Source organism: Dufourea novaeangliae, unplaced genomic scaffold, assembly GCF_001272555.1.
Source record: "Dufourea novaeangliae isolate 0120121106 unplaced genomic scaffold, ASM127255v1 scaffold165, whole genome shotgun sequence".
Lineage (NCBI taxonomy): Eukaryota > Metazoa > Arthropoda > Insecta > Hymenoptera > Halictidae > Dufourea > Dufourea novaeangliae.
The window spans coordinates 600,332-612,801 of record NW_015374045.1 but is presented as its reverse complement, the minus strand read 5'-3'; the positions used below and the strand labels follow the sequence as shown (position 1 = coordinate 612,801).

General features: G+C 42.8%; 3 protein-coding genes across 3 annotated transcripts; 2 read left to right on the top strand and 1 right to left on the bottom strand.

The window, feature by feature from the left end:
* The first annotated feature begins 121 nt into the window (after positions 1 to 121).
* On the top strand, positions 122 to 1,057 carry LOC107189608 (deoxynucleotidyltransferase terminal-interacting protein 2). The gene is made up of 2 exons (XM_015578173.1): positions 122 to 293; positions 374 to 1,057. Exons 1-2 carry the CDS (start codon positions 197 to 199, stop codon positions 1,048 to 1,050), a joined length of 774 nt encoding a protein of 257 aa, XP_015433659.1. The 5' UTR covers positions 122 to 196; the 3' UTR covers positions 1,051 to 1,057.
* Positions 1,058 to 1,146: 89 nt separating this feature from the next.
* LOC107189618 (estradiol 17-beta-dehydrogenase 8) lies at positions 1,147 to 2,307 on the bottom strand. The gene is made up of 4 exons (XM_015578185.1): positions 2,124 to 2,307; positions 1,905 to 2,021; positions 1,440 to 1,818; positions 1,147 to 1,363 (listed from the first exon to the last, which is right to left on the bottom strand). The coding sequence occupies exons 1-4, from the start codon at positions 2,152 to 2,154 to the stop codon at positions 1,147 to 1,149; spliced, it is 744 nt and encodes a 247-aa protein (XP_015433671.1). The 5' UTR covers positions 2,155 to 2,307.
* Positions 2,308 to 3,069: 762 nt separating this feature from the next.
* Positions 3,070 to 6,208, top strand: LOC107189597 (raf homolog serine/threonine-protein kinase phl). Its single transcript, XM_015578161.1, has one exon. The coding sequence runs from the start codon at positions 3,750 to 3,752 to the stop codon at positions 6,075 to 6,077; it is 2,328 nt and encodes a 775-aa protein (XP_015433647.1). The 5' UTR covers positions 3,070 to 3,749; the 3' UTR covers positions 6,078 to 6,208.
* Positions 6,209 to 12,470: the final 6,262 nt, after the last annotated feature.

Sequence of the window (12,470 nt, the reverse complement as noted above, 5' to 3'; positions counted from 1 at the left end):
GAGGTTTGAATTTTAAATGAATACAATGAGCATGCGCAGTCGGTACATTTTTAATAGATTATCTATTCGACATCCCTTTCATCTTTGTCTCTCTTAGAAAGGAAATAAGGATGAAGCGATTATCGTTTGAACATAACCAAATTGGGCACATGTCAGAAATGTTAGAAATGTAAACAGTTGACAATACGTTACAATCATGGATATAATAATTGATACGACAGGTGATGCAGAGTTAGCGACAAGGAATAACTTGGTAGAAAGTGACGAAGATGATTTGGACTTTGAAAATCCTGGTAAATGAAAAAGGTTTTATGTTAGGGTGTACGGTGAGGTTAGAAACGCTTGATAGATTATTAACGATGTTTATTTATAGGGACACAGTCGTCGATATTCTTTAATATCGAAGAGGATTTAATTCAGAATAATGCTCCAACGAAAAAAAAGTGCCGTGACGTAACTAAAGATATCGATCTCGAGGAATTTGAAAATGATATGGGGTGGGCAGGTCCAAAAAAAAAGCATCACAAAACATCAGCTTCGGTAGCACTTTTGACAAAAGACATAACAGCAGTAGATAAACTACTCAAGAAAAGCGTAGTACAACCTGGTTTTGAACAACTCGATGCTGTACCTCCCTATGAGGTCTCTAAAAGGCAATTGCAAATTAAGAGACGTAAAGAACGTGCTGAAACCAAGGGCAAGGCTTGGTTCAATATGCGTCCCCCTGAGATGACACCTGAGGTTAAACATGATCTTGAAGTTCTTCAAATGAGATCTGCATTAGATCCAAAACATTTCTACAAAAAGAATGATCTCAAGGTTATACCCAAGTACTTTCAAATTGGTAAAGTGGTTGATTCACCTTTGGATTATTATTCAGGCCGTCTTACAAAGAAAGAACGCAAGAACACAATTGTGGATGAACTCATGGCTGATGCTGAGTTTTCTAAATATAATAAACGCAAATATAAAGAGATTATTGAGGAAAAGAAGAAATTGCATTATAAAGCTCATAAACATGCAAAGAGGCTCAAAGGAAAGAAAAAATAACGTGTTTAACATGCAAATATATATTTATTTGCATAAAATTTCATTATAGTTAATTACAAAAATATATATATATATCTTCAGTAAAAAAATATAATTTTAATTCATTCCCCCTGTAACTTCAATAGATGCTCCACTGACATAGGAACTTTTACTAGATGCTAAAAATGTGATAACTTCAGCCACTTCTTCTGGCTTTCCCATTCTGCCAAGTGATATTTTCTTAATAACAAGTTGTTGTACTTTATCAGGCACTGTTTCTGTCATTGGAGTCTGTATGAAACCTGGTAATACTGCATTAACACGAACACCAAATCTGCAAATAAAGTACAGATTTGATAGTATTGCATATTTCTAATATCATTAACTGTTGTTGTAGCTTTAATACTTACTGTCCAAATTCATAGCAAGCTGTCTGTGTAAGAGCTATCACACCTGCTTTAGATGCAGCGTAATTAGCTTGACCTATATTTCCCGCTTTGCCAGAAATTGAACTCAAATTAACAATTGAGCCATCTTTGCTTGCTTGAGCTTCGATCATTCGTTGAACTGCAGTTTGCATAACTAGGAATGTTCCTTTTAAATTTACATTGAGTACTTGGTCTAATTCCTTTTCACTCATTTTTAAGATGAACTGATCACGGGTGATGCCTGCAGAATTCACTATAATGGTAGGTGGTCTGGAGTATTTATTAATTGCATTTGTAAATGCTTCCTTAACACTGGCTGCATCTGAGACTTCCAAATTTAAAGCGAGATGTTGTTTGGAATCTAAATAAAAATAGTTGGGTGCACTTTTATGTTGTGAGTGAAAGAATGTAACAATGGAAAAAGTTAATAATTTCTCGTGTTCAAACCATTTAAAGATTCGACAGTCTCTTCAACAGCTTGTAAATTCCGATCGGTAGCGACAACTTTAGCTCCTTGTCGTGCTAAAATTCGGCAAACTTCTTTGCCTATACCGCTTCCTGCGCCTACAATGACAACAAATTTTAAGCCAAGCGATCACGTCGAATTCGAACGTTCACGTCAATCTTTTGTTTCACTTATATTTCATTTCGGTTTTTAGTACACACCTGTTACAAAAGCTAATTTCCCAGCTACCATCTTGAGTATTTATCGAGGAATGACACGTAAATAAGTTCAAAGTCGCTTTTTGTATGAACCCATTACGTAAGAAAATAATTGTAAGATATTAAAGGAATCAGTTTTACCGATTCACGAGCCATCCTTGATAATTTTCAATATTTTTTTTAACCATAGTCGGATGTACGCGCAACGAGTACTACGAGGACCAATTAGGATGAACCTCAGTTACCTAGGTAACTGTACCATATGCTGCTGACGTCAAAGTACGTCTGCACTGACGTCAGAAATGCAACGCGAGTAGTAGCTATGTTTACAGAAAAATTGAACTTGAATTATAGTCCTACTCCAAACGGTCGTTCCTTGCCGTGGATGCAAGCAGAGCTCTCGATGCACCGTTTCAAGTAACAAAAGAAACGCGAATCTTCGTCTTAAAAGTGTGTGAATTGCAATTACAAAAGTTACATTTGAAACGTGTGAAAACATAAAAAAGAATAGGTTAAATTAAATATGACTGAATTTACAAAACCTTTGTGCCGGATAATATGAAACACAGTGTGTTCCTACTTCGTCAAGAGAAAGTAATAATGTATAAACTGAAACTGTAAGTTCATGTTTCAACAAAGTGTGTATATATGTGCTATGTGACAATGTGTAAAAATCACAAAGTTTTCTCGGCAGATTTAACAATACAGACAAAATAGGACCATTGTTTATAGTTCGATTTCAGAACGATATAGTATACTATGTATTCTTTTTAAGTGAACTTCAATTGTTTTATGCTCGTATGTGTGTTTGATCTGTTTTAGCTTCGGATTCGACCATGTAAACAAAATGAAATATCTGGTAATTTTGCGTGTCTCGTTCGATAGGAGGCAACATATAACGATATCCTGAAGAGACGATAAATTGAAAAAAGAAAAGGGTGACGTTATCGCGGAAGGATCGCAAAAGGAGCATGCGTGCGAACAGGTAGAATTCAAACGGAGGAAGAGGAAGAAAATGAGTGGGAGGGGGCGGAACGGTTGGCAGCACCGGCGCTTCACGAAACATAGCCCCCGCACCTCTGTCCTCGGTTCCGCATCGCTCGTGCCAGTTTTCTTTCGGTAGGGCTCCAGACAAGAAGCATCGAAAGGGGGGGAATCAGGCAGGAGGTCGAAACGGAAGAATTTGTAGCCCGATTACCGGAGACAGATCGCGTTAGTTTATACGACGTGATAGAAACAGGTTGCCGGGGTAACGTTCTGTCGCGTGGAAATCTAATGTCCGAGAGAACCGAGGAAAGACGAACGGCGGCGTATGCTGTGAAGTCGCGCAACGGAAAGTAGGTTCGATTCGGCGGGCGTAAGAAGAAGAAAGAAGGTGGTAGGAGCGAGTGGGAGCGCATAGACAGAGGAAAGAAGAAGACGAAGAGAAGGGAAGAAGAAAAGAAAAGGTGTGCGACGAGGACGCGTCCCCGTGTGTCGCGTGAGAGGTGAGGCGACAGCGGCGTGGTGAAAGTCCCCGCGGTTGAACTGGGAGAGAAAAATTCGGCGGTAACCGGTAGCACCGAGGCTACCAAGGTGTTCCGGAGTGCAGCAGCAGCGGCCCAGGATGCTGCCCTACGGAGCAAGAAGATGGCCGTGATCGGCGAGCAGAGGTATTACACGGCGGTACGTCCGAACGCGTACACGGAGTTCTCGTGTCGTAGGTTCGAGGCCGCGACAGCCAGGTCGCCGTCCTCCTCGTCCTCGACGTTGCCTTTCCATCGGCGTCGACACAGGAAAAAGGCAACGCATTCACCTGGACGACTAGCGATGTCCTCGTCACGGGGTAGCGGCCCGGAATCGGGAGAGCTCAGCGACTCCGAGGACGGTTATCTGGACACGGATCCCCTGAGGTACGAACTGAGAAATATACAAAATGTGATACATGTTACACGTCAGAATATCGATGCTCTGAACAATCGTTTCGCTGGATTTCAACATCCACCCTCGATATATTTGAATGAGTATCAGGAGCTGACTAGTAAGTTGCATGACCTGGAATCCAAGGAACAGAAACTCAATGAATTGTTGAACGTCATGCTGGTGGCTGGCTGTGCTTCCACATCCGAGAGTGAATCTCGTGAAGCCAATGCGAATATTAGATGCCAGAGAATGCCCACAAGGTCTCTGCTCAGGGCGTATTTACCTAATCAACAGCGTACCAGTGTGCAGGTTCGTGAAGGACTATCGTTGAGAGATGCATTGGCCAAGGCAATGAAATTAAGAAATTTGACCACCGAGATGTGTGTGGTATACATCTTAGGCATAGACAAATCCAAGTACCTCACGTCTTGGGACACAGATATTTCTGTATTAGATTGCGATGAAATATCTGTGGAGATTATGGACACGTTTCCTATAACTACTTCCATTTCACATAATTTTGTGCGTAAGACATTCTTTTCACTGGCATTTTGTGAGTGCTGTAGAAAACTCCTCTTTCAGGGATTTTATTGTAGAACATGCAATTATCGGTTTCATCAAAGATGTGCAGGTGGTGTACCTGCTCTGTGTCATCAAGTACGCATGCAAGATGCCTATTATCAGGCATTATTGGCGCATAATCTTGAAAGTACTGCTGGAATCCTGCATCTTCCTTCTGGCTACGGTTTAAGCAGAAGCATGTCTCCTTCTTTGGCTCCCTCGAGAAACCAGAGACATCCACGTTCCTTGGGACAACAGGATCGTTCCAGCTCTGCACCCAATGTCTGTTTCAACATGGTCAAACCAAGTGGAGATTCTGCTAATTTGGACGAATACAGTAGATCTCAGAGTTTAGGCCGGCCTGTTGGAATTACACAAAGTGCAGTATCTCCTGGTAGTAGCCCGACAAAGCATAGTCAGTCAACGCAGGCTAGTCCTACCAGTACCTTGAGGCCAAAACGGCCTAGAGCAAGATCAGCAGATGAATCGTCGAAAAATCTTTTAGCGCCAAGAGAATCCATAGAAGATTGGGAAATTCCAGCTGATGAGATTTTAATTGGAGCTCGTATTGGTTCTGGTTCCTTTGGAACAGTATACAAAGCTCACTGGCACGGACCTGTAGCTGTAAAGATGCTTAACGTTAAGATACCAACTGCTGCTCAGTTACAAGCATTTAAGAACGAGGTTGCAGTTCTGAGAAAAACACGGCACGTAAATATTCTTTTGTTTATGGGATGCGTCAGTAAACCGCAGCTCGCGATTGTTACTCAATGGTGCGAAGGTTCTTCTTTATATAAACATTTACATGTATTTGAAACGAAGTTTGATTTATTCACACTGATAGAGATTGGGAGACAGACCGCGCAAGGTATGGATTATTTACACGCGAAAAATATCATTCATCGGGATTTAAAAAGTAACAATATATTCCTGCACGACGACCTTACTGTGAAGATCGGTGATTTCGGCCTGGCCACGGCGAAGACCAGATGGTCTGGTTCACAGCAATTCCATCAACCGACTGGATCTATATTGTGGATGGCACCGGAAGTAATAAGAATGCAAGAGGAGAATCCGTACAGTTTTCAGTCGGACGTGTACGCGTTTGGCGTTGTTTTATTCGAATTGCTAGCTAGTCAGTTACCATATTCGCACATCAACAACAAAGATCAAATACTGTTTATGGTCGGCCGTGGGAATTTACGTCCGGATCTGAATAAATTGCGTTCAGACACGCCAAAGGCATTGAAGAGACTGACAGAGGATTGCATCAAATTCTCCAGGGAAGAGAGACCGATATTCCGTCAGATATTAGCCAGTTTAGAAGGTCTTTCCCGTGGATTACCGAAAATCACGAGATCAGCGTCCGAGCCGAACTTGAACAGGACCCAATTACAATCGGACGATTTCGTGTACACCTGTGCTTCGCCAAAAACTCCCGTGAACTTCCAGTTCGGAGCGTTCTCCTTTTATTCTTCTGGCGGGAACATATAAAAAGTACGACGAGTCTGATGCGCCGTATGGTTTATGGTAAACGAGAGATTTTAAAGAATTTCAAGACGGAAATATCGGTAATAAACTTATCTATGAACAATCTATGTAATACTTTTCAACTACACTTTTCGACTGTGTGGCAACTGTTTGCTCGATGTAGAATGTGATCATGAAAATACTTAACGGATGTAAGGTCAGAAATGAAAGAACCAGAATAGACGAGATCCGTCTTTATAAGAATCGATGTACCGGATATGTGTATTTCATGCCAAGAATGTGTAGCTTTTATCTTCACATACTTACTCTGTCTACGGAAGGGATTTTTATTTCACGAGTTCCATCACGCGCGTGTATATAACGCGTATAATGTATTCATATAAACATGCCCGTGTACACGCGCGCGATCGGGTTGTAGAGATCCTGTCTAACCTATCGCGGAATCCTTGTGAAGGATGTAAAAATAAAGTAAGTAATAGTAGTAACGGCATTTAAATTCGTGTGGGCCGTCGTCGTTTGTCTGTGAAGTATTTTTGCAATGACCGAAGTGATTTTTGTACCTTCTTCCTTCATGTTCATGTCTTGAATGTGCTCATACAAGAATTGTTCCTTCATTTTTTTGTTTTTCGTAACTTATAATTTATAGTCTAACGTTCGAATGTTAAAACATTCTCGACTAAAACTAACCAGTAGAGACACTTTAGTTTTAATAGTTGCAGGAATTATTTTCCTCTTTAGTGTAGTTCCACGCTAATTATCCGTATCCGACTGATTTCTTTTCATTACACATTTGCTTCCGTGAGATAAACGGGGTAACTCTATGGGTCGAGTGGCTCCAAAAGAAAAAAAAAACAACGGTTCCACTGTACCAGAATAACAAATGAAAGTCAAGAAAAAAAAGAAAAGAAAAACGTGATATCCATACATATGGTCTCTGTGTCTTCAAGGACTTTGTCAGCAGGATTGATCCGCGCGAGTCGTCTGTTCTCTCGGCTTCGAGTAATTTTCAAGGGGTTGCCAAATAATTAAGGCCTAAGTCTATGTAATTCCTATTCGATAAAAAAGTAACGACATCGAGTCGAATCGAGATACACGATATAAAACGTCTTTTAGGACGTTTAGACCGCGTGCGCGTCATCGATTCGATCTAACACACGGCGGATTAAAAAGATGCTCTTCGGACCGCCGCCGCCGCGAAGCACGTTTGAGACGACACACGAGCGTGGAAAAAGGCCTAACACACACAGAGAAAATCTCTTGGAAAATTCACTGGTTCGAGACGAGTGAATCTTATTTCTAAAGCACCCCACGTGGCATCCCGATTTATTATTTATTTATTTATACGTAATCCTCAGTGTGATGAACTCTACGATTAAAGGAAGAAAAACGTTAAAAAAAAAAAAGAAATTGATAACATTAAGCTGACAAAAAGGAGTGACGGATTTCGAAAATTTCAAATCTAAGTGTATGTATGTGCGTGCGCGTGTGAAAATGAGGGAGAGATATATAAGCGAAATGGCGTGAATTCCGGAATCTTTGGATAAAGAGAACGTGTTCAAGCGTGAGAGTGTGAGATAGAGAGAGAAAATAAAATGATGAAGGTGGAAACGACACACGACGGACGCGTTAACTGGAGCAAAGTAACGCACTCGTCATCGTAATGACGCTTTCTCGTAACAGGGAAACAGTGAACCATGAAACATAATTAACGATGCTACAATAATATCGGAAAGGCAAAGAAAAAGAAAAACATCGAAGGAAGAGGACGTCGCGTGAGAGGCGCGGAATGATTTTTACATCGTTTCCCCGTGATTATTTTTCAACCACATGGAAAAGCGTTCAAAAAAGAAAGACTAACCGTATGTTTACAGTGTACCTTTAGTTGTAAACGTGATCGATTTCTTTGTCATTCGTATTTTTTTTTAATTTCGATGTATGATCCGAAGTTTCAGTTGATGATTACCAACGCGTCAGTAGTGAAAGGCTGAGAATCAAAGAAGAAGCGGTGAAAACTTGCGATCCTCGAGCTCTACGTCCTCCGCGATCGATCTTCCTGTGTATATTATTGTCAAATTTTTAGAATATCGTTTTTCTCGGAAGACATTCCTCTATACATTTGCTTCGATGTATGTATTATCGTACACACGTAGAACGGTTTTTTCGCGCGACTGCAAGGCGAATGGACGCGGATTCTCGGTGTGTCGATCACGATTTGTCAACGAACAGATATATATTATCACGAATAACTGACCAACACGAGTTCAAACGCGTCTACTAAATCGGCGTCGTTTCGCCATTGTTGAGAATGATGGTAAACGGAACTGTTCTCGTCGGATTCCGTCATCGTTAAATTCTATCATGGATTCCGTACAAACTCGATACGAGAAACGATCTGGCCGAGTTTTCCATTTGATCGACAGATGTTGGACGGATCGCGTTATTGTAATAAAGTTTCTGGCTTCGGTTTTGGTCGAATCACGCTGCTGAAGCTGCTGTCCATCGAAAAAAATCGCGTGTCTTGTGACGAGATGGCGTGTGGCTGAGATTGGAGATACTTAATTCGATCAATCGCGACCACCGATTGATTATTGTATTCAACCAAAAAAAAGAAAAAGAAACAAAAAATAAAAAAAATTGACTCTTCATGTACCAAGTCTCGTTCATTCTCTTTAATCGATTTAAATACCAACAACTAGATTGCACACGTTTTCGCGAATTCCTTATGGATTGAATTACCAGAAATTTGTCTCCTCTATTAAGGGTTAAGCAACAATCTCATTAAAATATTTTTTTTCCATCTATGTAATACTTTAATTTTATGTACATACAGACGAGGATCCACTCATACAATGCGTGCTAAACGTTTGCATGCTTGACTTCAAAGAAGCAGTGTTTACTGGGGAATTATTTAACTTCAACGTGCAGTTAAATATTCTGATTATTATGGGTACGACAGGTACGGGCAAACTATTAGGACGTACCGCAGCTTCCGGTGCACTCCAGGAAACCAAGAATTTCTGTTGGGAAGGTTGTGACGTTGCGAGTCTGTGGTAAATACTTTCTGAGGTTCTTTACTTGTCTAGAGCCATTCGCGACACTTAATCCACCTTTAAACGCTAGATTAACGTCTCCAAAATAATTCCACTTTCCTAATATATCCACCAAAAAATATATTATAACAGAATGAATAGATTATATAATCAAAAGAAGTAATTAATGTCCGTTTCCACTAAATGTCGGTTACTCTCGTTTCATTTCTGTTCAAAGGCAGCGTAATTCCCGCCACGAACGATTTGGAGGTGTGTAGGGTACGTATATATATACACGAACGTAACCCCACAAGGGTAAGCTTTACGCATGTGTTGATCCGTGTGTGCGTGCAGTAAAACGTCAAGTGTATTGGTGCACCATCTGCGAGGGGCAACCGTGCGTGTGCGTACATACGTGCAGGTTGCAATGAGTGTGTCAGTGCGCGTGCACTCGCCACTGCTTGACATATATACGTACTACGTAGGTGGGATGTACGAAGGTAGCGCGCATGCGCAAATCCAGCTGGCGCCTCAGCCGGCTGAATAGTCGATGCTGGAAGCTCGTAGTGCGAGTGCCTGTGTTCCCCCGTTCCTTGCGTCTCCTCGTTGTCCGTCGTGAATTCGCGTACACGGAATTTATAAACCCCCCGCGTATCTACACGTACACGTACGTACGGTCTACAGAAACGGCGAGTAAAGAGTCAAGTTTATGTGCGAATACCGTGAACAGGTGGACGTCGAGGGTCGCTCGCCTTTCTGCGCGAAACGAGGTTAGTTGACTTCGAATCGAATTTCAGGCAACACGTCGGTCCCACAAGGGGGAACGATCACATACAGACACACACCGTTTATGCTAACCTTTCGCGGGATACGAAAAATACCATCTAATGTTTTTTTCCGTGTGAATCGTTCGTAGAGTGTGTCACGTGTGACAGCACACACCGTGGGAAAGTGAGAACGATCGCAGTTCGATTCGGAGTTCGATTTACATTTTTCGTGCAGACGGTTCCGACCGTTGTACAATCCGGACGAAAATAGTATCGCATGGTTTCCGGGAGCCCAGCAAGAGTTCCTCGAGAATCTAATAGTGTCCTATTCTATCGATATCCAGGGGAAAACAGAACTGAAAAAAGGAGCTGCTGTGACACCACTGGTACCCGGATATCGATACACTCGGAGCATTTTCGTGCCATTGACAGATCGAGCCTTTTATCGCGAGCATGTTCAATAAACAGTGAAATTCTACGACAATCACATCTTTTGTCCGGGACCCATGACCTGTCGTCGCGAGTCAAGAACGTAGGACGGCGGGAAAGATCGATTTAGCGGCGTCGATCGCGGGTTCGATACTGTAACTCGAATAAATTACCAGGGAAATCCGATTAATGGGTAAATTGCGATGCGTACCGCTAATTAATCGCGTTCGACGGAAGAATCAAAGTGAACGACATTGACCGAGAAATGGGAAAGCAATCGTCGCGTGTGTAAATTTTATAATACCGTCGCGGTGGTATCGTGTTGTTGACTCGTGGGGCATCGATACGCGTCAAACGAGAACTTCTCCTTTTGTAAATCACCGTGAAAACGCGCGTGTGTGTGTGTACGTGCGTGCACCCTGGAAATATAACCGATGGTTATACTTTCTCTTTGTGCCCCCCGGTAATACAATATTTTCGACGTTTTGCTCCGGCGCCGCAAACGAAACCACCACGGATTTTGTCGCCGGAACGACAGGACGCGCGGTGTTCGATGGGAAATGTATTCCAACGATATTTTTAACACCACTCCGCCGACGAAGAAACAGGGAACGAGAGTTCTCGTGACGAACGAAACACGCCGCGGTAGCCCGCGACCGCACTCTTATCGGGGTACTTTTCGATAAGGACTGTACTATTGACAAGGGCTCTATGGCCGTTGTTTTTTCATAGAGAACCGCGCGCGCCTTATTCCAACCTAGAACGATTGCGAGACGTTTCGATATTCAAGATTTCATAATGTTTAATCCGATTTTCGACGACCTGTTTCTCGAACTCTTAACCCTTGATATCGTGGTATTCTCTGTAGTGTAGATTTCCATCAAAACTTTCCCCCTTAATCGCTTTCGAACCGTCGACGAAGTTTACGTTCTTTAATTAATCATCCAACGGACAGATCGTTTAACCGGGTTACCTTGAGTAAAAGCTTATAAACCGTGTTTTCACGAGTCACCGGAATGATGTATTGTGGGTGTCATTGAAAGTTAGCAATCCGTCGGTCTTATCAATTTATACAATGGGTAGAGTTTATCGTCTCGCATTATTTCTACGTTTGAAGAATACTGAACTTTGTTATGATTTCAAGTGTGTATAGGCCACCGAGTGAAAAAGGAAGAGCATAGCTCGTACGTGTTCTACTACGGATTAATCGTGGAACAAGGCGCCCCGTGTGTTCACCTTTACCGATAACCCCACGGTTAGGACAATCAGTAAATACGTCGCTAATTACGTGCGCGTTTTGTTGCCGTTTCCGTGGCCTTACCCATATATCGATACTCTAATTAACACTTATCCGCCTGCTTTACAGCCCGAAGTCCGATAATCGAATTCCACCAGCCGAGCTAAGAAAGACGTTCACCACTTGGATAAGGGTCGGAGGGAGAAGGCTGAGGGGATCGAACGAATTCGTCTGGTCCCTGTTGCAGCCCTCCACCGATCAGCTTCGACATCGATACATACAGTACCATATTCGTCCACGACTTTTGCCCCTGGCTGGTTCCTTCCTCGTGATCCAACCAACGACACATATACATCACTCATCGAGAAAACTGGAACAATCTTCGTCCATAAGAGCTGTGTCGTCGAGGTCTTCTCGGCTCGTCCTTACGACTAGAAACGTTGCCACCGGTCTTTTACCGTGTTCGAGTGTGCTCTGAAGTTAGAGACACTCGACGAGACAAGGGGAAAAGAAGCTTATTTCATTTCCCTTGATCCGGTACAATGGGGCGTGCTTGCTCGATCACCGCCGCGAAGAAGTCGATGGCTCGGCGGTAAAGCCCTGGTCTTCTGGTGTTTTCAACCAGGAACAGAGACCAAACCCTCGAGGTCATCCAGCGAGGGCTAGCAACGGAGGCCAGTGAACGGATGTACAGGTCCGCCGCGGAGCGGAAGGATGTCCGATTGGCCGCATTGGATATGGGATAGATGATAGATCGCAAATAATGGGGTGGTAAGAGCCGGCGGGGCGGGCACAGCGGAAAATGGATTGGGTGCCTCGGCTCAGGTAGCCAGAGACGACGACGAAGTCGCGGGGCACCGAGGGGTGAAACGAGCCCCGCCAATTATATATCGTACCACGGTTTCTTGCTCTCTCTGCGGCGTTGGAGGACCTT